The sequence below is a fragment of the Pteropus medius genome, unplaced genomic scaffold, assembly GCF_902729225.1.
Source record: "Pteropus medius unplaced genomic scaffold, Ma_sr-lr_union100, whole genome shotgun sequence".
Taxonomy (NCBI): domain Eukaryota; kingdom Metazoa; phylum Chordata; class Mammalia; order Chiroptera; family Pteropodidae; genus Pteropus; species Pteropus medius.
The window spans coordinates 5125934-5153251 of NW_024341894.1; the positions used below are offsets into that span (position 1 = coordinate 5125934).

Here is a 27318-nt window from a genome sequence, read left to right on the forward strand (position 1 = left end):
AACTCTTGGTTTACCTCACAGACTCACAGATTGCAATGACCTTGTCAGTTTACAATCCCTTATTTTTTTTTTTTCACGCCTACAGCACTTTATCTTCCTAGGTGATCCCCCATCCAAGTACTAACCAGGCCTAACCCTGCTTAGCTTCCGAGATCAGATGGGATCGGGCTTGTTCAGGGTAGCATGACCATAGACGAATTTTTGAATTTTTTAAATTTAAAATAATGGAAAATTGGCTCCCAATTAGCATTTGTATGCAAAATGTCTGCTTTTAGGAATACATTACTGAGAGTACAGAGTCTTTTAATTTTATGTGGCAGGAAAACTGAATTAGAATTGTTAGAGAAATACTTTCACTAAACTACAAATCAATACTCCTCTTGTATTAAAAACTTATATAATTGCTTGTATTAAGAGTTTTTGCATCTTCTGAAGAACAATGATTACTCACTTATTTTCCATAAGTTTCTATACCACGGAGCCACAGGCCTGGCTGTGCATCAAATCCATCTGAAGTTTTAAAAAATATAAATATATATATCCTACCCCAGACAAATTAAACAGAATCTTTAGAGGCAGGGTTCATGCATCAGTATTTTCTAAACTTCCCAGATAATTCTTGCATGTACTCAAGTATGAGAACCACTGCTCTACGCAACAAATTGCTCCAAGAACTTACGAATAGGAAAAAATATTGATATGACAACATGAATTATGAAACCTACTAGTTTCCTTTTCTTCTTGGCTACCAGAAAGCTCAACCAAAGTTCATTATTGTAACTCTCTCATCCCTGGTTTTTAGTCTCTTTCTTCACCAGACATCCAGATACTGCTTCTTTTATCTTAATTTACTGGCATTACAATAAAATTCCAAATCTTTGTATGCCATCATCAGACCTAGCCCACTGTGACCCAACATTCTAGCATGCACAACCACACATGACCACACACACACACACACACGCACATACACGCACACACATGCACGTTTAGCCTACTTCAGGAAGCCTTCTCTCCTACTTTTGACTTAATCTTTTCTTCCTCTCCAGAAGTTTGATTGCCTTAAACATGTTCTACAGTGGTTAAAACCTTGACTAATCCAATTTTCTCTGAATCAGGGCTATCAAATATTAATATCAACCTACTTTCTGGGGCTAAAAAAATATTTTACTTTGCGAACAAAATATGCGGCCTCATTTCTGCCTGAGTTCATCAATCAGTTAAAATTTTTTGTGTTGTTCTTTTCATCAACTCTGACAAAGTGATATGGAATTAGACACCCTGTGAACTGTTTCTTTGCTCTAATGTGTGAGCTGCGCTTCACTAGAGGGAATAAAATAATCCACTGTCATTTCTGTTTTTATCATATCCAGTTTTGGCAGAGAATTTATTCACTCTTCTCTATATAGTTATTTATGTGCTACAATCTCCCTTTTTTGCATTCCCGAGAGAACGCACCATTAAAACTCTTAACGTGACACCTCATATTTTTAGTAGACTAGAAAATAGTTACAATTTTAATTTAAATTGAAATGACTATGTAATAGCTGGACAAATCAGTTTGAGATCCCCAGAGCTCTTAATTGTAATTCTCCATTGTTTTCTATGCATAAATTTCTTATCCAAAGTGCTCATTCTGAAATACTCACTCATTTTTTTCAGCTGTTCCATGCTCATTCCAAACTCACTTATTTAATAATTTTCTATGGTTAACAACTTCATGATTAAACTTTAATGTTAAATATAAATGGTTGAAATAATAAGCTTATTAGAGTGTTTAGAAAAGAAAGAGGATTCGACATTTAAGGAATGATGAATTTAAGTATCAAGTGTAAGAATAGGAGAGATATTCGATCTGGCCAAGAACAAAGCAGAGACATAGATTTTGGTGGTTTAAAATACATGTATATTATATTATATGAGTATATATTATGTATATATAATATGATATATATTACATGTATGGTAGATATGAACATCTAAGTCTGCTCCAAGCAATGAGTGGAGGAGCCTTAACATAATGGAATTCAGGGCTGAATGCAGCTATGAGAGGATCTAGTCTAACCTGCTCATTTACAAATGAGGAATATGAAGTTTAGAAAAGGGAATGATTTCTTCAAAATGAAGTGATGTATTAGCTAAGAATGGGCTAAGAGAAGAATCTGAAGTAAACTAAAAGAAGAGGGGAAGGATTCTACTCCAGGCAGTCAGACAGAATCCCCACGTCCATCAATACGAGTGTCAGACAGAGCAATAAATGATATCACGGCCTCCCACATGCTGAGGATGTGCTTCACAGAGTCCAATCCTTAGGTTAAAAACGAAAACAAAAAGAACACCTGAGTTACTGTCAGATCAGATTGTATTTTAACCTGGACTGGCAATGTTAAGAAGGTGAGGATGTCTCCAACAGAAAACCGGTAATAATGCCTCTCAAGTAAGCCGGGAAGGGTCTGCTCAATGTCTTTGAACCCCATGAGAAACAAGAATATTTATTCTTTCACTTCATGCCACACCCCAAAACCCTCAGGACACACACACTATAAGAGCCTAATGAAGGCTGACTGCTGAGCTATCTATCCTTCTCCTTAATGAAGAAGATTTAAACCACCTAGAAAAGCCTTACACAGATTCTGGCAGATCTGCAATCCAATCCTGACCCTGCCACTAACTGGCCATGTGCCTTTGATCAAGTTCATTCACCACATTGGGCCTCAATTTCTTTATCTATAAAATGAGAAGATAGGCCAAAGGGTCCACCCTTCCAGCCCTAATATCCTACGGCTTCAAATTCCATCCCTTAACTCCATCTTCAGGTCCTCCACTTGACATTTTTTGAGCATCTTATATCGGCCAGACTCTGTGGCTGACACTGGAAATATAAAGTGAATAAGACACTGTCCCTGCCCTCCAGGGGCTCAGCATCTACTTGAGTGAGAGGAACAATATAGAATGTGGGAGTGAAGCAAGAGAGGGTTTAGGGTAAATGTGAAGGTCCTGGCATGGGCATTTAAGTGAGTGGCCACGCTATTGTCCAAAATGGAGAAAATGACCATGTAACGCATCATTCAAACAAGGACTTTTTTTTTAGAGTAAAAGGAAGGATTATTAATAATTATACTGAGACAACAGGCTTAAACTGAGACCATCCCAGGCAATCTGGGGTGTACAGTCACCCTAAAGATGGGGACTATAGAATAAAATAGAGTTGGGAAGAATAATTTTGGATCGAGAAATGTTGTCTTTTAGATGCCTATGGAACATCTAAATGGAGCTGTGCAACGGAAAGGTGGACACAGGGGCTTGGAGCTGAGGAGAGAGGTCTGGGCCAGAGACAGATTTGGGAGCCACTGTGAACTATGGGTCAGATGAGGACTGTGAAGAGCAGGAAGAGAAGAAGGCCAAAGTCAGGAGACTAGAATTAACATTGAGGGGGCAGACAGAGGAAGAGGCTGAAAAGGAGACTGAGCAGGAATGGTAGGAAAACCAGAAGAGAATAAAATCAAAAGTGGAGAGAGTTCCAAACGGAGGTCAACAGTGTCAGAGGCCAGGAAAAGACCATGTAGTCATTGAATTCAGCAGCAGACAAGTCAATGGTCCCTTGGAAACTCTTTACCTCTGGGCAGTTTCCTCCATAGCCACACTCTAATAATCCCTTTACAACAAAAGATTTCTCACCTTCACTTTAAACCTAGTCCCATCTGCATGGAATCTATTTGTGGATCTGGGAAGGAAAAAAAAAGGAGATGCTACCCAAAGACTGCTATGTCCTATTTAAAAAAGCAAATAGCATCACAGACCTGAGAAACACTCTGCAAACATAAAGACCATAACGAAGTTCTCTCTCTCAACCCTACCCAACATCAGCAATTTCTCCTCATCTTCATTCTCATTCCCTTCCACCGTCAGTCTTCATCTTCATCAGTCTTACCTGTCTAGCCTCCACCCAATCATTCTTGCAGCTAGAGCCACAAGGATGTGGTCCAAACTTCTTGCCTCCACTTCTGAGCAATTCTTTTGTCTTTCTGAAGTCAAGCTTCTGCCCCACCACACTCTGAAGCTACCCCTGGTTCCTTCTGGACAGCGCCAACACCCTCTTCTCATTCCTTGACCTCCCTGTCCTCTCTGCAGCATCCAGTGCTGCTGTCTATCCCTTTCTCAAAGGTCTCCTCTCTTGGCTTTGATGACTTGTTTCCTCTCCCATCTCTCTTCAGCTCCTTCACCTATTCTTCAGTCAGTCATGGTTGACAATGGCCCGGTCTAGCTGAGGTTTGCCTTGGGTTTAGGTCTACTCATGTAACCCTGGGGCTAGAGGAGATGCTGAGCCCATTTTCTCCTTCCTAAAGTCAGATCCTAGACTTGAACTTTCTTTCACAAAACCCCTGGGGCTCCCGCTCTCCAAGGTAAAATACAAACACTAGATTCTCATATCAAGAACCTCATAGAATTATTGCCTCTCAGAGTGATTCAATTCAAACATTACCTAATCCTTACAAGCCCTCCTCAAAAAGTCTCTGTTGAGGGACCCTTCTGCTTCTGCTGGAGCACTCCAGGGACAGTGAACTGGACACTTCCTGGGCAAGCATCTTTCCTTCCCCAGGCCTATCAGATATCGAACCAAATCCAACTTCTTATTATACCCTCACATTTGGTCTTCCTAATACCCAATGGGCCCACCAGAAAAAGTCAAATCCCTCTTCCACATATCTCTATATTTTTTTAAGACGTCTGTCCTATCTCCTCAGTCTCTGTAAAGCCTGGTCACCTCCATTTCTTCTATCACACGGCTTCAAATCCCCTCATGACCCTGACTCACTTATGAGCATAACCATTTCCAATAGTAAAGTGTGTGTGTATGTGTGTGTAAGTGAACAAAGGGAATTTCTTTTAGTTTTCCTTTAAGTAGTTCATTTTTGCAAACATCTCGAAACAATTTCCGAGAGGCAGTATGACATATGATGACATAGGAACAAGGTTATCCAGAGCCCAGCACATCAGACAGTCTGGGAAACCCTTAAGTGAAGAATGCTTGTCTCCATGAAACCTTGATAATTTAAAAGGGACAATGACTATCTGAAGCAGTCAAGGTCTCCGTTAAATCCGGCAAAGCTAGGCGACTGGAAAGGGGGGCTTCTCATGCAAGGGGACCCTTTGGTCTTTAGCGACATCATTATCTGCAGGTTATTATCATTACTACAAATACTAATACACTTTTATTAAGCACTGGCAATGACCCAGGGCAAGTGAGTTTAAGTTCATAATATATCCATTTTCATTATCGAGAGAAAAGAGGAGAATGAACAAAGGACTATAATGTGAAATTCTAAAGTAGGAAAAATGAAAAAAGGTTAATTAAAAAAAACACACACACAGAGTAAAGAGAAAGGCTCCAACTGTTCGTAGTCAGGAACCGTGATGGATGGTGGATCTTGTCACCCTGGACTTGTCCCCTATGATTTCTTTCCATCTCTCCCTCTAAAAAAAGATCCTTCTCTCAGCTAAGGACATGGCAGGGACAGGGGGCGGGGGAAGGACAGTAGACTTCTATCTCAAGGGCCCCTTTTGGCTCTGAAATTCCATGAATCAATGTTTCCTAATTCTAATATCCAACCCAAACAAAATCAAATTTAACGTTAAATATACATTAAAATGTAAAAATAAAATACAAATATAAAATCCTGAAAGACACTGACTTCTTCAAAGACCTTTTTTTCTTTCTCTGACGCTAAAATATCAAAGTACACCGCTCTCACCTCTGCGTACACCCTGGCCTTCTGAACAGTTTACGTCTCTTAAGACAAATGTCAGAAATTTCCCATTAGCCACCAAATTTCTTTGAAAGTCTCCTGTGGAATTATATCTTTCTGCTCTATAACTCTGTGCTTGGCAATTTGAAATATTTTTCCATGCAAGTTATTTCTCTCCATCCAGCAAATGTCTGAGGCTTTTCAGAGTGTATACACCAGTGGGAATTCAAAACACCAAGCAGGTCAGCAGAACGGACACCTAAACATAGAGGAAGTTTGTTGTCCAGGCCAGAGTGTCCTTTGGAAGGAATGTTGTATTTTGAGTGTATACTTTATGCCATATGGTGAGGTGTTTGTAGCTATGTTGGAGCTACTCGTATTGGCTAAAACTTTAATCCATCGTTCCAAATTACACATCAAACCTTGATGTCATTTGTGGTATCACCTAGGAGAGATCTTAAAAAAAGGTTTGCATGTGTTTGCATGTGTGTCCTGTTTATAGAAACAAACCTGGAGATAGGCAGAGATTTGCCCAAGGACATACAGCAGGACCAAGTGTGGAGTCCAAGTGCCTGAGTCCCAGAATCCAGTGCTCTTCCTACTAAAATGCAGTCTCATAGACAGTGATACAAAATGCACAGCTGGTCTTACAGAAGTTTTTACAATGCCTCAAAGTAGGAATAAGAGGTCATACTCCAGACCCTTTTTCTCATATGCTATCAGAAATAGGTGCCTTATAGAAAGTTGGCTTAGAGTGAGGATCACATGGAAAAGAGACAGCCAAGCTAACCCCATGTAGGATCTTCTATACACCTTGGTGCTGACCAGTGTGTCTCTCATTGAGGCCCTTAGCACCCTGATGGCAGTATCATACATGTATTCTTTCCCATATCCCGCCTAGTGCCAACTATAAAGTTCAAATTCAATAAATGCTGAATAACTGAACTCAGTGAAGTTAAAAGTCAAGAATGAATAAATATTCAACAAATGGCATTGGATCAACTGGCTAATCATCTAGGGGGCATTAAGTTTGGTAGTGGAAGGACTGGGGATGGGCATACACAGCAGATTTGTTTTGACAAGATGACTGCATGGAGACCAGTTAGACTACTGTGAAGCTTGTCTTCTAGGGCTTACCCTGAGCAGACCCTGTGATCTGAGTTGCACACATATTCTGACAATTCTTATAACCACTCTCTGAGGAGTGTACTATTTATTGTTTTATAGCAGAGAAACTGAAGCTTTCAAAGGCCAAGCAGTTGCTCAATGTCTCCCTGCTAGAATGTAACAGAGCTTTTACAATAACTGTCATTTCAAACATCTTAAATTTTTAAAACTTTGCTAACAACCCTGAGTTCTCTTCCAATTAATGACGTACTCCCACCAATGTGGATGGTGGTGGTGGTGGTGGTGTTAGCACTTACTTCTTGGCACTACCGGATGTTCTAGACTCTGCTTGCACATTTCCTGCCCCAGCACTAGAATTAACCATTTCTCCCAGGAGCCCTGGTTCTTTTTATTAGATGGTACTAGAAACCAAGATCTGGCACTAGGTGTGCTTGTTGCTATAGGGGTGTCTTTTAGGGCTTCTCAGTTAACAAAGAACTATATGTGTGAATACTAACTTGTGCATAGATACATACCTATATTTCTATATGTAAACATCTGTATCTATATTAAGGTAAAATGAGTTCTTACTGATGTCTCCTACTCTAATCCAACACATGGATCATTCTAGTCTCCTCCTCTGGCTTATCCAGAAATTTCTCCACTCCTTTCAATGAGGTTGTTTCACATATTTGTAATACAATTAAATTCCCTTGTCACAGTATACATTCCTTCCTGGGATATCCCAACTTCTTTTTTTTTTTTTTAATTCACATACAGTAATACTATAGACTGAATGTTTGTTTCTGCCCCCCGCCCTTCAATTCATATGTTGAAACCTAATCCCCAATGTGATGGTATTTACAGGTGGGCCTTTGGGAGGCAATTAGGACATGAGGATGGAGCCGTCATGAATGGGATTAGTACGCTTACAAAAGACCCCAGAGAGCAACCTTGCTCCTTCTACCATGTGAAATCACAGCGAGAAGATGGTAATCTCTGAATCAGGAAGCAGGCATCTGCTAGCTCCTTGATCTTGGAACTCTCAACCTCCAGAACTGTGAGAAATTATGTTGTTTAACCTCCCCCGCTTATGGTACTTTGCTATAGCAGCCTGAGCAGATTAAGACAACTAAAGTTTATTCTTTCTGTCGTCGATTTCTATAGGTTTTGACAAATACATAACATTATGTGGCCATCATTATTACAGTATCATACAGAATAGTTTTACCACCCTAAAAATTTCCTGTGCTTCACTTATTCAATACTCCTTGCCATCCCACCGGCAGCCACGGATCTTTTTAATAACTGAATAACTGAACTCAGTGAAGTTAAAAGTCAAGAATGAATAAATATTCAACAAATGGCCTTGCGTCAACTGGCTAATCATTTAGGGGGCATTATAGTTTTGCCTTTTCCATATAATTACAATCATAAGGCAGGTAGTGTAGTCTCTTCAGACTGGCTTATTTTAGCAATATGCATTTAATGTTCCTCCATGCCTTTTCATGGCTTGATAGTTCCTTTCATTTTAGTGCTACGTAATATTCCATTGTATGGCTGTACCAGAGTTTGTTTATCCATTCACATATTGAATGACATTTTTGTTGCTTCCAATTTTTGGCAATTATAAATAAGATGCTATAAACATTCACTTGCGGGTTTTTTTGTGGAGCTATTTTCAAATAAATTGGGTAAAGACCTAGGAATAATATAGCGATATTGTGTTTATCTTTGCAAAAAACTGTCAAACGGTCTTCCAAAGTGGATGTGCCATTTGGCATTTCTACCAGCAACTGAACGGAGCTCCCGTTGCTCCACATCATGGTCGGTACTTGGTATTATAAGTTTCTTGGACTTTAGCCGTTCGAAGAGGTTTGTAGTGGTATCTCATATTAATTTGAAATTCTCTAATGATGAATGGTGCTAAACATCTTGTTATACATTAATTTGCCATCTGTATATCTTTAGTGAAGCGTCTGTTCAGATCTTTTAACAGTTTCAAAATTGTGTTATTTCCTTATTGCTGAGTTTTAAGAATCCTTTTCTAGTTTGGATACAAGTCATTTATCAGATATGTGTTTAGCAAATATTTTCTCCCATTCTGTGAGTTTCCTTTTTATCTTTTTGATGGCATGCTTTGAAGCACAAAAGATTTTAATTTTGGTGAAGTCCAATGTATCTATTGTTTCTAGGGCTTTTCGAGTCATAGCCAAGTAACTATTGCCTAATCCAAGGTCATATTTACTCCTATATTTTTTCAAAGAATTTTTATTATTTTAGCTTTTACACTATGCTTTAAGGTGGGGTCCAACTTCACTTTTTGCATGTGATTATCCAGTTATTTATGCACTATTTGTTGAAAAGACTATTCTTTCCACTCTACCTCAGACCTCCCGGAATAGTCCTAGCATCTTTGTCAAAAATCAGTTGACCACTGTAACAGGCAGAAGAATGTCCCTCTCCCAAAGATATCACATCCTAATTCCTGGGATCTATGATTACGATATGTTACTTGTCAAAGGAGAATTAAGCTTGCAGATAGAAATAAGGTTGCCAAACAGCTGACCATAAGAGAAATATAATCCTGCATTATCTGAGTGGGCTCAATGTAATCATTAGGGTCATAATATGTGAAGAGGGATGGAGAAGAGTCCAGAGTTAGAGGGGAATGTGACTGTGGACGAAGTCAGAGTGATGTGATGTGAGAAGGATTCGACTTGCCCTTGTTTAAAGATGGAGAAGAGGAACACGTGCTGAGAAATGCAGGAGCCTCTAGAAATTGGAAAAGGCAAGGAAATGGATCCTACCCCAGCACTTAGAGAAGGGTTTTTAAATATATAATTCTATAGGCCTATATCACATAATAATCATAATCATAAAAATAAGCTCTTTAAAATGTATGAAACCACTGTGGAACCCAGAAGCTCAGTCTTTCAATTCTTATTTCCTTAGTAAACTGTATTCTCTTTATTTGCGGAAGACATTTTGAACTTGTTACTTTTACTAAGACTCACATAACACACTCAGTTGTAGTAAATTACACTGTAATAAAATCTGCTCTGAATTAGTGAAGTTTTCCTATATCTTAACCAGTTTACGTAATATTGCTATAAAAAAAAAAAACAACTTTTTGATAAGTATCATATATGATCATGCTTTCCTATCGGGTACTATCTCAGAAGAGTTATTACCTCTATTTCCAGTATAAGAAAGAATATGGACTTTGCAGCCTGTCATGCCTGGTTCAAATCCAATGCACTTATAAGTTTTATAACCTCCTCTGTAAAAAAAAAAAAAGGATACCATCTACCTTACAGAATTAAAGATTAAATTGAGTTAATATGTATAATACATGTTGTGATTTGAAAACATTTATCTAAATTAGAGGTCAGCAAACTTTTTCTGTGAATACTTTATGATAGTGAATACTTTATGCTTTGCAGCCCATACATTGTCAAAACTACTCAAATTTGACACTGAAGCACAAAAGGAGTCAGAGGCACTGTGAACATGGCTGTGTTCCTATAAAACTTTACCAAAAAGGCTGCAGGGAAGCCCATGGCCATAGTTTGCTGACCCCTGATGGTGGGTGCTCAATACCTGACATACTATGATTATATATTTCTCCCTATCACAGCCAACAAACACAATCTTTTATTGCTCCTCATTCACCATTTTATCGTTCCCAACTTCCATAATGCTGCTGCCAAAGCTTCTGGGGTCATGCTACTCCCAACATCCAAACATTATTTTCCATACTGTTATTGGATCATGGATCCTAAGGTAGACAGGAGCTCTAAGACTATTGGTTTAGTTCAGTACTTAAATTCCCTCTATGACCTATCCCATAAATGGCTGTCCAACACATCTGACACCTCCAAAGACAGAGAAACCACTATATTTCTAAGTGCCCTTTCCTTGTCAGATATCTTGGAGTTTTTCTGAAAGCTCTTTATTGTGAACTTAAGTTCAGCATGATTCAACTTTTTACTGTGGTTCATGGTCAGGTTTTTGAGAATCACTGTTCTAGACCATGCTGTCTGCCACAGAAACAGAAGAGTGATTCTTCTCTTATGTTTATAAAAATAGATATATTGAACTTTAGAAGATTAAAAACTTTTGTTCAAAAGATACTATCAAAAAAGTAAAAAGTCAACCCATAGAATGAGAAAATATTTGCAAATCATATATTTGATAAGGGACTTATATCCAGAACTACAAAATTCTTACAATTCAACAAAAAGACTAATAATTCAAATAAGAGCAAAGGATCTGAATAGCTATTTCTCCAAAAAAGATGTACAAATGGCTAATAAGCACATTGAAAAATGCTCAACATTATTTGTCATTATGGAAAAGCAAACCAAAAGCACAAGATACTACTTCATACCCAACAAGATGGCGGAAAAAAAAAAAAAAGATAATAACAAATGTTAAAGAGAATGTGGAAAAATTAGAACCCTCACTGCTGGTTGGTTGAATAAAATGGTAAGCAGTTTGGCAGTTCATCAAAATGTTAAATGATTTAGCAATTCTACTCCTAGGTATATATACAAAAGAACTGAAAACAGAGGTCCACACAAAAACTTGCACACAAATGTTCATAGTAGCATTATTCTTAATAGCCAAGAAGTAGAAACAACCCATATGTCTATCAACTGATAAGCAGATAAATAAAATATCCACGTAATGAAATATTTTTCAGCTATAAAATGGAATAAAGTACTGATACATGCCAAATAATGAATCTTGAAAACATGCTAAGTCAAAGAACCTGAAGCCAAAAGGCCACATTTTGTATAATACCATTTATATGAAATGTCCAGAATAGTCAAATCCATAGAGACTGAAAGTAGATTAATGATTGCCGGGGGCTGTGAGCTGGGGGAATAGGGAGTGACCACTAATGGTTTCTCTTTGAGGTGATGAAAATGTTCTAAAATTAGACTGTGGTGATGGTTGCACAACTGTAAATATACTAAAAACCACTGAATTATACACTTAAAGGGGTGAGTTTATGGTATGGGAATTATATTTCATTAAAGCTGTTATAAAAAAATTTACACCTGACAGCTCTCCTTTGCCAAACAGTTTCATGGAGCATTCAAGTTCCTTCAAGTTTTCTTCACTTATATTCAGCTAAACTTCTGACCCCCATCTGCTACTTCCCTCTCGCACTGCCTCCGGCCTCTATCTTACACACATCATGCCGTTTTATAACTTCATGCCTCTACACACACTATTCTGTCAAGAATGTCATACTCCCTCTTCTTTCTTTTGAACTCAAATATCCTTCAAGACCAAATACTGTTTCCTCCCCAAAAATCAACCCTTTCTTCTCTGGGCAAAGGTGATCAGCCCTTCTACATTATAAACACTGGTTTATGCATCTGCCCCTACTAATAGGCTCTACACTCCGTGAGTTTACTTGCCAGTATCATCTTCAGCCCCAGGACCTAATGCTTGTAAGCACTTAGTAAATGTTTATTGAATAAATGACAAAACACTCCCCGACTACTGACTAGAAATAGTGCTATTTTTTCTCCAACTAGTTTAATAGGTAAAATCCGTACAAATTTAACTTGAGTGCTGGCCTTTAGAGACCAATAAAACGAAATAAAAATACAAATTTGGGGCCAACATAGAGACTTAAAAAAAATTACCATAAAGTAACATTTCATGGAGGTTCATAGTTCAGATACTTATCATTGTTGACCGAACACACTTACTGAAGTCAATACTCTTTTATTCAACATATTAAATGTGTTGTTTAACTCTGGTAACCACAGCTGTGACTTAGTTAACGATCTCAATAAATCCTACTTAAATCAGAGACAGGAAAAAATTATGCAAATGAATTCTTATCTGTTTTTCTGCCCAAGGCATATTTGATAACAGATAAAACATACTCCAAATAGTCTCTACTTAATAGTCAGGAAGCCAATTGAGGTTTTATTTGGACCAAAATTAAATACAAAGAAGAGAAAAAAGGCTGCTATATTCTCAAATGGTTTTATTTCAGAAAGAAATTACACATTAAAAGGAAACATAGTTAAGAGCTTACATTCACATATGGAAGTGAATCTAGGAAAGTCAACAGTTATTAATACACAAAGCCACATGATTAAAAAATACGAAACAGATAATGACAGATGGGCTGGCCTTAGATTCGTCTACAAAATAATATCTTTTGTTTAAAAACTAAAAGATATTGGCTTAAGACAGTTCTTTAGAAACGAGTTCGTAGTTCCAATGGACTTTAAAAATCAAACCAATCATGCCAGTCTCCAGGTAGGCTGTATCACACCCATACTCATCCAGCAGGATGGAAACCATCCATCAATTATACCTTGCAGCTAGATAGGATGTCTTCCACTAATCTCTTATAAACCCAGGCATCACCCTTAAGCCGCTGCCTCCTGATACCCACCACATCGGGTTTTTGAAGCTGGCATACTTCTAGTTCAAACTGCATTGTCACTTTGCCAAAATCTGACTGTGTTTGACACTTCAGTGTATAGCTGTGAAAAACAAGATAAGGAGTCAGTTAGTAGGAGAACCATGAATATTCTGTGTAATACAAGAGATTTCTAAGCGTTTAGGAGGCTGGTAGAGAAAACAAACCATTATTTTCTATTAAGCAATATATTACTACTCACAGTTTCCAAATGACCTAGCTATGCTTTAGTGATGGAGTATGACTAGAGTTTTCCCAGAAGCTGAACTAGGATCTTAAGAAAAAATAAAGACGAAAAGGCTTTACCAGAATTCTCCCTTGCTTCAAAGAAAAGCCCTTCTTTCATAGCTATACATGCCATTCACACTCAACAAATCTTCTGGCATCCTTTACACAACTCTTTCAACATTGTAATCCTTGAACATTAGGCCACTTCCACAATGTTTACAACAAGAGAAAGCTCAGTGAAGATTAAGAATATTTTTTTGCATGCACCTCATCGGAAACTTCTGTCTTTCATATAAATAAAACCGAAGCCACCAACCTGTCAGGACACGTGTTTTTGAGGTTTTTCCAATAATAATAAGTTATGATTGTTATAACACTTCACAGCAGAGTTATAAAAGGAAGCCCAAGGAGATGGTACATTTCCATGGTTGAAATGTATGGCGTATATAATTAGAATGGCCATGTTAACTGCTCTGATAAAGGAAAGGCCCGGACTAAATGAAGGCTTAAAAACATCTTCAGTAATAAGTATGTTCCTGAAAAGTTGCATAAACTGAATTCATATAAATCAATTTTTTAAGTTACTTTATACTATATTTTAGTTTTATTTGTCTTACTGATCTCCAATAAACACAAACAATAGGATACCGATTTTAAATTTCAGTTCCCTAAATATTAAGGGGCATTATTCCACAGAAGTGTGGAGAAATTACCTGCATCTGTTATGTGCTATGAGGTTTCGCAAAACATTATTCTTTTTCTTACTAACTTAGTTCTATGTTTTGGGGCTTGATCTCTTAAAAATTAGCAGTCAATATCAGAAATGCCAAAAGAAGTACTCTGTAGTTATGGTTCCTAATGGGAAGATGAAGCATAGAGAAATTTAGTCATCTGGAAGATAAAAAGTAATTCTTCCTGACAGCAAAAAGATCATGGAATATCACTGAGATTAGTCCTATCATACCACTAAAAAACTTAGCTTTTGTTATTCTGCTTTGTCACAAAGAAGGTAAAAACAGAAAGGGTAAAAAGAAAAAAAAAAGGATCAAAGCAGAGACCTTCTGGTTGATCAGGAAGTTAGAACAAATTATTGGCTAACAGCCAGTTAGTGATCTGATAGAGATCATATGCTAAAGAGAAGATAATTGGAAGCTTTCTGATATAGATCTGGCTAGAGGTTCTGGAACTGTGGCTAAACCCCAAGCATGAAGAACAGATCAGAGTGAGTTCAGTTATATGTGTTCTAATGACACCTAAAGAAGAAAGCCGAAGTTCACATAAGGAAGGAATGCTACCAAAACTTACAGAATGAAAGGTAAAACTACTCTTGCAAAAGATTGTTTCTTAATATCTTAACTCTAGATTGACTATTCTAATGTTTTTGTTAAATCTATTACTGGCTCTTCTTAGCTGAGTTAATAATGAAATTTTAAAGAGACATAACTAAGTGGAAATGCTTGGAAATATGAACTTCTTAAGTAACCAGAAGAGGCCTGGCCATTCAGACCATGAGATCATTACCTCGGAGGCTTTGATGGCCATTCACTCAAAAGTGGGAAAGAGTTAAGGTGAAAAGACTTGCTAAAGTACTGAAAACCCAGTCCTGTAAAATAGCAAGTCATAAAGAGGAGGAGTCTATATAAATCCAAGATTTGTTAGAGGCATCACATAAATTTAGATTATAATTTATACATACTATTGTAAAGCAGAACATCACAGGATAGAGGATGTAAAAGATACTGGAAGAGGAGCATTTGAGATCTTGCTCCCTGGCATATGTCATGAGTTTGACTCCAATAAACTCTTATAAATATTCCCTTAAAAAAAAAAAAAGAATACTGGAAGAAGTTCAGATTTTCCTGTTTTGAAAAGTCTAACTTGCAAAGTGGTGACAATATGGGCACTTAAAAAATTTTTATAGCTCATATAAAATAAAAGAGACTAAATTATGAACAATGACACTATCACAAAAGCTTTTTGGAATGAGGTGGGAGAAACATTTTTTTTAAAGGCAAGAGAGGACTCAACCCATGTTTTCTCAGAGCTCAAAACTAATATCTCAAGTAATAAATGCAACAGCATGTCACTATGGTTCTTTCTTACCCCTTTTGTACAAAGTCAACGTGCTTCTCTGGAAGAATAGACATTATTTCATTCAAGAGTTGATCTGGATTCACTAATCTGGTTGTAGTCACATTATAGTGAAGCTTAAAAAAGAAAAAGAAAGGGTGAGAAGTAAATCTTTACATCAACACAAAGGCCATCCTCCCTGATATAGAGATGCAAAACTCCTCAATATAGTACCATTTTGAAGGGAAATATTTCAAAGAAAATACTTAAGAAATTTACACCAATTCTTGGTAAGTTGGATTAAGATGGCACAAGAAAAGCTTGGAGAAATCATATTTATTACTAACTATATCTATATAGCATCTTTTTAATACTTTCATCTTCCTCTCTTACGAATCTTTTTAAAGAAATAAATATTAAATAATGTCTATTTGAGCTTTACCCATTTCTCCCTTCCTACACCATGAGAGACATTAACAGTCCTGAAATGTAAGCTGTGGGAACATAAAACAAATGCCCTAGAATACTTCGTTTGCATATATATAGTTGGATATGTTTCCTTAATTCTTTTTTGATTATTTAAATATTACAGAATCCCAGGAGCTGATTACATGACAATTCTACGTAAGAGTGAACATAGCAAGTATTCTTTTTTAAAAAGTAGCATCAAGCTTTTTTTCTCATTCACTGAAAGCACAGTTCTCAGATAATTTAATTCCTAATTGGTATCTAGCCATCTATTCGTCCACCTAGTTACTGAAGGCTTACTATGTGCCAAGCTACTTACTGTGTGTCAAACTACTGTTTCAATAGGTCCTAGAGACAGACAGAAATCTCAATCTTCCTAGTAGTACTTCACTCAAACAAAATCACACTTTCTATGTCTCAGATTTGAGTTTTTATAAACAACAAAATGCTGAGCTTGGAAAACACCCAACTACCTTACTTTTCAAATTAAGAACCTATGGCCCAAAGGAGAGATATACATTTCTTAATGTAGGGTTTCCCAAAATGTGATATAAACTGCCACTGGAAACATACAAGATAACTCTGGGTGGTATGTGAATAAATACTTTATTTTAATATTTATGTATTTGTTCCAATATGACTTAGAAAAATATAATTAGCAAAAACTAATAATATTTAGTTTCCTTTTAAATAAATGTAAGTTTTTTTAAAGTTAGTCATCTTGATTGTGCTGATGGTTTCACAGGTGCACATATAACGCTAAAAGTATGTTAATTGCATATTTTTAATATCTGCAGTTTATGTCAATTATACCTCTATAAATCTGTTGTTTTTTTTTTAAGATAAGAGTCAATACAAAACAATACCAGATAAATAATAGTGTAGATGACATATTGATATGAAGGTGAGTATTAAATGACTAGAGTTTGAGGACCTCAGCTTCAAGTTATAAGAGGAACAAGTGGCACAGCTATGATGGGACTCTGTCTCCTGGGTCCCAATCCAGGGCTCTTTCACCAAACGAGACTGGCTTTGTCAAGGTAATAATAAACTCAGCACTTTCGAATCACAATTTAAGTGAATCCTTTTGTAAAATAATTAATCCTACTTTATGCATTAGTATTTGGTAACTGCTTAGCTTCTCGATAATATATATAATTGGACAAGTTTCCTTAATTTTCTTTATTTACTGTGTTTCAGAGAAATGGCACTTAATCCCAATGTGAGGCTTTAGAATACTTTACAACTGTCTCCAACCAGAAAAATCTAAGAATAAAAGGATAAAACATGCCTAATAAACAGCCATGTGGAACATAAAACTTTTCAGTGAATACACTGAATATAATAAGTTCAACAAAGTACCACATCCTAATGGGTAAGTCCTTCTTCCACTTTAAAAAATAAATGGGATCTCAGAACATTCTCCCCTGAAGCATCCTTCCCTCAAACCTACCCAGATTTGTTCAAAATGAGACTCAGTGCAAAAACTAAACACAGACCCAGTCCCCAAATCACAGGGAACACTACCATCTTCTCCCTGCTCCTCTGGGCCCACCCGTCCTGTCCACTGAAGATGTTTTTATTACAGCGCTGAGCCCTGTGTGTCTGACCAACAACATCCTTGCCTTTCTTCACTGTCACTCTATGAGTTCCTCAAGGACATAGGTTGTGTCTTAGTCATCCCTTTACTTCTTACCTCCCCAAACAAAAATGTCATCCATTAGATGTTTGAATGAATGCTCAGAGAAAATCCAGGAGAGTAAGAAGCATCTTATACCTACTAATAATATTTTTCTTTTCTTTTCCTACTAAAAATACTGTCCACACCACTGACATAGTCGACCTTTTAAAGCATGATAAATAAGTCCATCGAATAAGGCCCGAACCTCTTAGCAAGGCTATATTTCCAACCTGTTGCTCACTATTTTCTTCATACACACCACACTCAAAGTTCAAACTCCCTGCCATGCACTCAAATATTTTGTGAGGGCCTACAAGAGTATCCATGTGTCAGAGACTCTTCTATGTGTCAGAGACTATTCTATGTGCCAGAGATATGACAACTGAGCTCAAGTCTCCATCCTTAAAGTATCCTTAAGGCGGTTTCTCATAGAGGTCCATGCCTCCCAACCTCCATGCTGCCTCTGTGAGTTCTCTCTACATACACTTGAATATTTGAGTTATAGTTACTTGCTCCTTAAAAGGGACCGCTGTGCATTCTCAAAGCCCATTCACTGTATAGTAAAATGCATATTTTAGGTGCTCAAAAAATAAGTATTAACTAAATGAATACATAAGTAAATAAAAAATACTAATCCATTCATTCATTCATTACTTTATTTAAAAAAAAAAAAAAAAGCAGTTGAGTAGCAGCTGCCTTCTGAAATCCACAACTAAAGATTTCCAGTCCACTTACCTTTAGTCTCCTTGGCCCATCTTTGGCAGAGCCCTTCTTTTTGCTCCTGGTAAGCACAGTGATAACCTTATCCAACCCCCTTTCAAGGCTCCCAAACACTTTGGTTCCTTTTCTTTTCGGAGTATCCTCTACATGGGCTTGGTTAAGATCCATTTCCACTGAACGACACCTTAAAAAAAAAACAACCAAAGAGTAGAGCTGGGTCTCCTGCCCTTTGGGGCTCTCACAGGTTGTGCTTTTGTCCCCTTTGTTAGGTGTGCCTAATTCAAGGATGCCGGGGCTAGCCCATCTCACTCCTCCTCAGGGAGCACAAAAGCCATCTCCCACTGGAATGTAGCCATCGCTCCTCCTTCACAGCCAAAACCTCTAGGCAATACTCGTTTTCCCCTACCATTTTTTTAATGTCAAATATACAAAAAAGTTGAACAGATAGTGCAATGAACACTCATATATCCTTTTTGATTCAACAACTGTTAATATTTTGACATATTTGCTTTTTCTATGCATATAGATAATAAACACATTAAATATAAGTACATCTTTGCCGAACCACCTGAAAGTAACCCATCTGAAGAGAGCATGATACTTTGCTCTGAAACACTTCAGCAAACAGCATCAATAAATAAGGACATTTTCCTACCATTATGACATTAAAAATATTAATAATGCCATAGTATCATCTAATATCTAGTTCACATTCTAATTCCTCAAAACTGATTCTGCTTAACATGAGAGCTATAAAAGACAATGAAGGGTTACCTTGCTGCAGAACCATTCATACAAGAGGCATGAGTTTTCTCACCCTTTAGTATCTTTACCATCTGAGGGACTGCTATCTGTTAGTGGATGTCGATACTATCCTGGCAGAAGTTTAGGGAAAGATGGGCCTCAGAGAAAAAAACTACGTGGCTAGGGCCAGGGCCACTGCCTTTCGGCCTGCTGTGTTTTAAGTTAAGGTGCCAGTCCTATTGCTGATGAGTTGGGTTCACAATTCCATCCCATGAGAAAGGCAGTGGCCACAGCTCCAGTAATGGCAACAGGCCATCCTCATACGCACACATTCCTACAGTCTCCGAAAGAATCTACATGATCGTTTATTTTAATTAGGTTTATCACATATGAAAAAAAGAAATATGGTTACATATACTAAAGATCAAAAAAACTAAAAAACAATACTTACCGCCTCTCAGGGCTAATGACACCTGTCATTAGCTTCTCTGTTCCCGCTGAATTTACTGGCATTTTAATTGGGGTTTCTTTCAGGCACTGGTTTCTAACTATTAGAAAAACAAACACACAAACCAAATGTAGTTGACATGCTATGGTTTCAAAATTTCTATCAACAATGCATACATCACCTCATTCATTGACTCAGAAATACTATAATCACTTGGCCCGTGAAGTTAAGGCTCAATTTTTCAAATAAATGTTTCTGGGTGATTTATGATAAAAACAAAATCATTTTGCTTTGCATGTGTAGCTCTTCTTTTTTTTTTCACTGCAAAACTGAGGCCATGCTTATGATTTTATTATAATGATCATATGAGATATCTAAATAGATCATAAAAATACAAATTTTTTAATTACTGGATTCTCCTTTTTATAAATAAAAGTCAATCTGCATTTATACAAGGACCCAACTTATGCCTTTAATTGATATAATATTCAATGTTAATTCAATCCATAGCCCTGTTCAACTCCTGTTAGGCAAAGAGAACAATCCACTGTGAATGCCTGATAAAAGTTATTAAAGAGGAGTGAGCTTTGGTTATTTTTATATTCCCTATTCCAGAATTGTTTTATTCTAGTAGGATATTTGTATCCCAGATAGCTTGCAACAAATTTGCATTAACAAATCTGGTAACTATGCTAAGTGAAATAAGTCAAACAAAGAAAGACAAATACCATCTGATTTCACTTAAATGTGGAATCTAAAAAACAAAATAAACAAATGAAACAGAAACAATCTCATAGAACAAATTGATGATCGTCAGATGGAAAGGAGATTGAGGGTGCTGAGTGAAAAAGGTAAAAGGGATTAAGAAGTACAAATTGCCAATTATAAAAATAGTCAGGAGATGTAAAGTATAGCATAGGGAATGTAGTCAATAATATTATAATAACTGTATGGTGTCAGGCAGGTACTAGACTTATTGGGGTTAGCACTTCATAAATTATATAAATGTCTAACCACTATGCTATATACCTGAAACTACTATAATATTGAATGTCAACTATAATTGAAAATTTTTTTTAATTTAAAAATAAATAAAAGTTGTATACCCTTTAGAGACAATATTCACTTTATAATAAATGTGATATCAAGTTTTTAAAAAGAGATCAGGGATTTTGTTTTGTTTATGACTATTCAGCACTATTCTCACTGGTTTCATAAGAACAAGAAAATAAGTTCAATCAACATGTATGAAAACAGTTTTCATCTTTATATACTGAGTATCTACTACCACACATAGTTACCCTTCGACAAACTGTCACTGACTAGATTATAGAGGATTCCGAAAAATGAAATTAATGTTTATGTCAAAAACGACTCACAGAGAAAGTAAAATGCAAAGCGCTAATGGAAGCTATCAATCGGGGCTTCAGACACTTGCTCCCATAGGCAGCTCTTATGCTTAAAGAAAAACAGACAATAATAGCTTTTGACCAACATATTCTTTCTCACAGAGACAAGACATGTAAACTGATGACACTTTAAGATTATAAATTCTAAACTATCCATATTTCAAAACCTTCAGAATTACATAAAAGTAGAAAATATCAATAATAGAAGGGATTATAGGCATTGAAGGCTGTTTTTAAAAAAGCCCCGAATGAGCTAAGGTGAGCTAAAGGTCTATTTTATCTCCCTGCCCAATACCACAGCTCACAAAAGATGTTGTACCTATAGTAAGAAAAAAAACAGAAGAGAAAGATACCTTCCCACACACATGCACACACTGAGAAAAGATGCAACAGCAAATACTATTGAAGTCTTATGTGCAGATGTTACCTCACTGAACCCTCATAACAACCATAGGCAGCCACACACACACAGATACACATCATCACACCAAAGTAGCCTCACAATTGTGGGGAAAGTATTGTCTCAGTTGATGAACTGGAGAATGTAATTAACAGGACTTCCAGCAAATATTCTGATAAAACTTTTCATATCTTTATATATAAGTAGACCTCTGGAAATGGCTATCAGCCCCATTAGCAGACTGGAAGCACAATGGTAGGATGTGGCTTAGTAGCAGTTCACGTGGCATTGTTTCAGAGTTTGGGTTCATCAGGATCTTAACATACACATGAGTAGGTCACATATACTGGAAAAAAGGCTAATAAAGTTTAGGTGTCATTTTTAAAAGTGATGTAGGCTAATCACAGTAAATAAAATCCCTTCAGGTTCTAATTTATTCATTCCTTCATTCAACGGATATGGCCCCCACTACATACCAGGCATTGGGCACCTATTATGTATCCGACAACCAATATGGCCCCACTTACGTAGTATGCCATGCTTCAATAAACATGGCAGAGTCTCTACTCTCATGGTACTACTTGCCTTATCCTGGTGAGACCCAATGCCAGAAGACTGGGTTAAGTTCCAGGCACTATTTTAAGAGGCGTACTGACAAAAAAGAATGTGTCTAGATAAAGCCAACAACCAAAACACTAAGGTGTCATAAAGGAAACAGCTTAAATTGGTGATAATTATGCTGAAGAGACAAGAACAAGGGAAATGGGAGAATTGTAATATCTAGACACAGGTATCTGGAAGGGCATCGCAGATTTACCCCGTCTGCTGGTGTGTAGGCAGTAATACAAGGCAGAGAAGGATCAGGTACAAAGACTTGAGATCCAGATGAGTAAAAAGGGCTCAGCAGAAACTTCACCTTAGTCATTACAAGTGGGGGCAAAGGGGCAAGTAAAGCCTAAATTTGGATGTATGACCTTGGGCAAATCACTCCACTTGTCTGAATCTCAAGTTCCTCAGCTGTGAAAAAGGCAGGTGGATTAAATGAGCTCTAACTTGCCTTTCAGCTTTGATATTCTATGATGCTATGATTCAACTCTACATTATGTAGAAAAGAGAAAAATTCATTATCATTTGAGAAAAATTAGAAGTTGCCTAATATGCTTTCATTTCAACTAAAGCAAATAACACATAATAAGAACGCAGCTCGGCTTCTAGAAATTCCTGAGAGCAATGCTAGTAATTTCTGACTTGCTATACATTTACTTAGCACGATGAGAAGGATGGAATTTAAAGGTGTTTCAGCAAATACCTTTTGAGGGTGTAGTGCATTGATTTGGTGTAGTGAGTATTTCTCTTTTGTGCTGGTTCTTATTAACTGGAGTTTTTGGCTCAGGAAATACAAAGCATTCTTCATTCTTTACAGCGTGCTTAGGAGTATATACATTCTCTTTGTTCTTTAATTTATTGGCAGATGCTCTGCATAATACTGGAGTTAATGATTTAGATTCCAGATCATTTGATTCTGTCCAATGCTTGGCAAACTGGGAAAAAAAAGTCACTGGATAAAGCACACTGAAGAAGAAGAAAAGTCAATTTCTTTACAACATGCCTTAATCACTTGCAAATTACCTTGTACCATTTTTATTAAAATGAAATACTATCAGAAGGATATTATTGGAAATACTAAGAAATCTGAAAATGGATATTCAGTTCTCTTTAGTACATTTAGATCATTTCAGTCTGTTCTATTGACAGGTAATTTTCAATATGTTTCAAGTCGAGTGTTTACTCAAACATACCCAAGTCTTAGGCAATATTGATAATGGCCACAAATAAACCCCTAAAAATTGTTTTCCATCCCTAGATTTCCATGGTTTGTCTCTAATATGAACCAAAAAATAAAAGTTTAGTCAATGATTAGGGCAAAAAACCCATGTTAAAATGCTCTAATGGACATGTTGGATTGAACATATTTTTTAAATCTTTTTGAATTTATAGTTAAGCTTGCAAAAGAAATAGTAAGGAAAGTCCTCAGAGGTCAAACTAAAAACAAGAGCAAGAAGCCAGAAAATGAAACCAAGGATGAGACTGCCCATCTACCTACCACCTCAAATGACATCCGCATGGGTTTTAACAGCCATAGAAACCTTACACCTATGCAAGGTGTTATGTTAGACCCACAACTCTCATGAAAAGCCAGGAGGGGCTATAACTAAAATTAAAAAGTAAATTAAATATAAATCTGCCCTGCAAAGGAGCAGACAAAAAAATGTGTCTGTCTTGGCCTTGGCCTTGGCTCTAAGGGAGAAAAAACAGTCTCCTTCAATAAGCAACCATAAGATAATCTTCACATAGGCTTACGGCCCTAATTCATACTACATTCATTGTCCCAGAAATCTCAAGCCTCAAATGTAATTTAAAGTAGTCCTGAATTGGTTGTCTTCCAGGAACATGATAGAAGCAAACACAACTCCTATCTAAAAGAAAAGCTTTAATCCAACAAAACCCAAACTCTCAGCCCTTAATCCAAGCTTCAATATATTCCCACAGAGCCTTTTTTTATATATATAATTGGGAAGAACACAGAATGTCTGCTATCCAGCTAGGACTACTAAGTGAAGTATAAAAGAAAAAGGTATTAAAGCCATAAGAACTAGAAGAAACATAACTGCCATTCATAGATATAATTTTCTACATAGAACGCTCAGAAGAATATACAAGCAAATTATAAGAATGAAATAGAGTTTAGGAAATTGTTAAATATAAGATCAGTACACAAAATCAATTTCATATCTATACTCCAGTACTGGTTAGAAAATGTGATTTTTAAAAATTTATCATTCCCAATAGTAATCAAAAATAAAAGTACCTAGAAATAAATCTAACAGAAGATATGTAAGATCTTTAGGGATAAATTTAAAAACTTTCTTGAAAGCAATTAACTAAAACCTAATAAATAGAGAGGTGTACTATGTTTATTAACAGGGTATTTAAGGGTCTAAAATTTTAATTTTTCCCAAATTGAATCTTAAATTCAAAGTAATTTCAATTTTTCAGTATGTGAAATTTATCGAGATGATTCTAAAATGTATAAGAAAATGCGAAGAGACAAGAATAGCAAAGACATTTCTAAGGAAGACTAAGAGGAAACTGGCCAACCAGACAGAAGAATTATTATAAAATTAAAGTAGTTAAGATGTGTGGTATTGGTACAAATAAATCAATAAAATAAAATACAGACCAAAAACAGACACAGTCATATGACAATCTGATATATCATACACGTACCTTTGTAGCTCAGCGGGGAAAGAGTGGACTTTTCAGTGGTGCTGGTACAACTGATTACATGAGGGAAAAACTGGTTCCTTACCTCATACCATAGAAGAATTAATTCCTGATAGATTAAAAAACTTAAATGTGAAAGGAAATGCTTTAAAACTTTTAGAAACAATATATGTGAACGCATTTATAACTTTTGGATATGGAAGGACTGCCTTAAAAAGACACAAAAATTACAAACCATAAAGGAAAATACTGACCACTTCTAACTTATTAAAATTAATGATTTCTGTCATCAAATTAAAAAGACAAGTGACAAACTCAGATAATATATCTGCAATACATAACCAACAAAAGATCAGAATTAAGATTAAATTAAGAACTTCTTCGATACAACAAGAAAAAGGAAACAATCCAATAGAAAAACAGGCAAACCATGTGAAAAACCATTTCATAGACCAGTAAACACCACTGGCCAATTAATACATGAAAGGATGCCTAAGTAATCAGAGAAGTACAAATTAAAACTACAATGAGCTATCACTTTACACTCCCCAGATTAGAAAATACTAAATAGCTAAAAATATCAAGTATTGGTAAGTATGCAAAGCATGAGAACACTCTTCTGCTGGTTAAAGTATAATTAATATAACCATTTTGGCAAAAAACTGGCATTATCTGGTAAGGTTGAAGATATTCATTCCACTTCTAAGTATATAGTCTGTAGAACTCCCGCACACATGTAATAAGGGCCTTGCTGTGCACAAGAGTTAACATTGCAGGTTCTGGCTAGAGTCTAGGAACCCATCTTTTTAAAAGTTCCCAATGCTGATAAGTCTGTTTGTATGGCTGGGGCCCTGAACTCTGCTATACCAATGTGATTTATGAACATCTGCCTTCCTTCTAGAAGTGTAGAATTTCTATGATTGTGACTAATCACACAGGCAAAGAGTGCCTGAGTAACCAGCCCCCAAGAAAACTGTGCATTCTGAGTCTCTGATGAGTCTTTGAGCAGAAACATGCACACCTGCTGCTGTATTTCACAGCTAAAGTAAAAACTGCACTCTGTGTGGGCCCCTCAGAAAGAGTGGAGGAAAAATATCAATTATACATGCAAGAAGCTTAACAAACTCCAAGTAGGAAAAAAGATTATCAAAAGGTAAGGAATACGGATCAGTTGCTGCTGAGTTGGAGGAAAGGAGGAGGTAACTACACAGGGGCATGAGGAAATTTGGAGGGGGGCAAAAAACTGTTCTTGATTTTGGTGGTGCTTGATTATGCTACTGTATGCATTTGTCAAAACATAGAATTGTACACTAAAATGGTGAATTTAACTAACTACATATAAATTATACCTCATAAAGAAAAGAAAAGAAAAAAGAAGCAGTAAAGTGTTCCAAAATGGAATCTTGGTTTTCTTCAGGCTGGAAATGACTGGCTTCCCTTTCCTTCTTATTCCAATAATCAATCTCTCATTAATGTTTTCAGTGTTTTAGGAACACATTAAATTTGCAAGCACATATTAGAACTCATGTTAGATGAGTTTTTATAATTGAGACAGCATATCCTGCTTTAAATAGAAGTAAAATTAACCAACCTGTGGTGTTTGGGGAGTAGCCACACCTGTTGATGAATTGTCATCACACCATTCATAGTCTATTAATCCAGCCACATAATTTTCATCGCTTGTGGTCATATCTTCTAGACTCAGGTTTTTTGGCTATTTGAAAACAGAAGAACTTAGAGACAACACCACCATGACTCAATTTTTAAAATAGTATTTTTCCAGCACAGGGCAAAGCCTTGGAGGCAGAAACAAATGAGGGAGTATATTGAAGGAGCTCACCATTCTGTACAGAAAACAGGAGACAAACTTTTTAATTCAGATTGTTTGATAGGAGAATCTCTAACTCTCAAACAACATGTCTTGGAACATTCTTATGTTTATGGCATACTACTTGGCTTATCATTATCATATATAATCGCTATAATGCCAGACAAAAAACTCTTTTGCAAATCTACAAATCAAAAGCTCTAACGAAGTAGAAAATGGAAGGAAAACAACTTTAAAATACAGATTTCTTGGCTGCAAGAACATACAGAGTAGTTAGCTATTTCCACTAGGAATAAACTAACCTTATGAAAGACGTCTTGGGGACAGGATATTTGAGGTTCTGTGCTAATAACCCCAGTGATTTATTTTTCCTCATTCTTCCTCTCTATAAACTAAGGTCATACCAAATATACTCTAAATTCTAAGACAATGGAGTATAATTGAATTTTTTATTTCTCCCTCCTTCCCTTTCCTTCAATATCTATTTAACCTGGCCAGGCGATTTTACCTGAATTTCTTACACCTCATCCTTTCTTTTCTTATCCCACTTTTCTAATCCAAGGACAAATCTCCTCAGATCCGAACTATTCAAACAGACAATATGGAATCTGCCACCAATCTTTCTACCTTTTCAACCAGAGATAACAGAGCTCTCCAGGATTGCCAATTCCCATCAACTATATCTAGCTGCATAGAGTGCTAGGCTGAGAAAAATACTAAAGC

At 36.5% G+C, this 27318-nt stretch overlaps 1 protein-coding gene and 1 pseudogene across 4 annotated transcripts in view; both read right to left on the reverse strand.

Annotated features, from left to right (window-relative positions):
• Nucleotides 1-76: 76 nt before the first annotated feature.
• LOC120598325 (uncharacterized) lies at nucleotides 77-195 on the reverse strand (annotated as a pseudogene).
• Nucleotides 196-12853: 12658 nt separating this feature from the next.
• MELK (maternal embryonic leucine zipper kinase) overlaps nucleotides 12854-27318 on the reverse strand; it is a 66563-nt gene continuing 52098 nt past the window's right edge. For all 4 annotated transcript variants that reach the window (XM_039856741.1, XM_039856716.1, XM_039856721.1 and 1 more), the window contains 6 exons: nucleotides 26359-26481; nucleotides 22792-23023; nucleotides 19677-19773; nucleotides 18497-18665; nucleotides 15646-15749; nucleotides 12854-13378 (listed from right to left, as the gene is read on the reverse strand). In XM_039856741.1, the coding sequence (XP_039712675.1) occupies nucleotides 13201-13378; nucleotides 15646-15749; nucleotides 18497-18665; nucleotides 19677-19773; nucleotides 22792-23023; nucleotides 26359-26481 (903 nt within the window). In that variant the 3' untranslated portion in view covers nucleotides 12854-13200. The remainder of the gene's footprint in view (nucleotides 13379-15645; nucleotides 15750-18496; nucleotides 18666-19676; nucleotides 19774-22791; nucleotides 23024-26358; nucleotides 26482-27318) is intronic.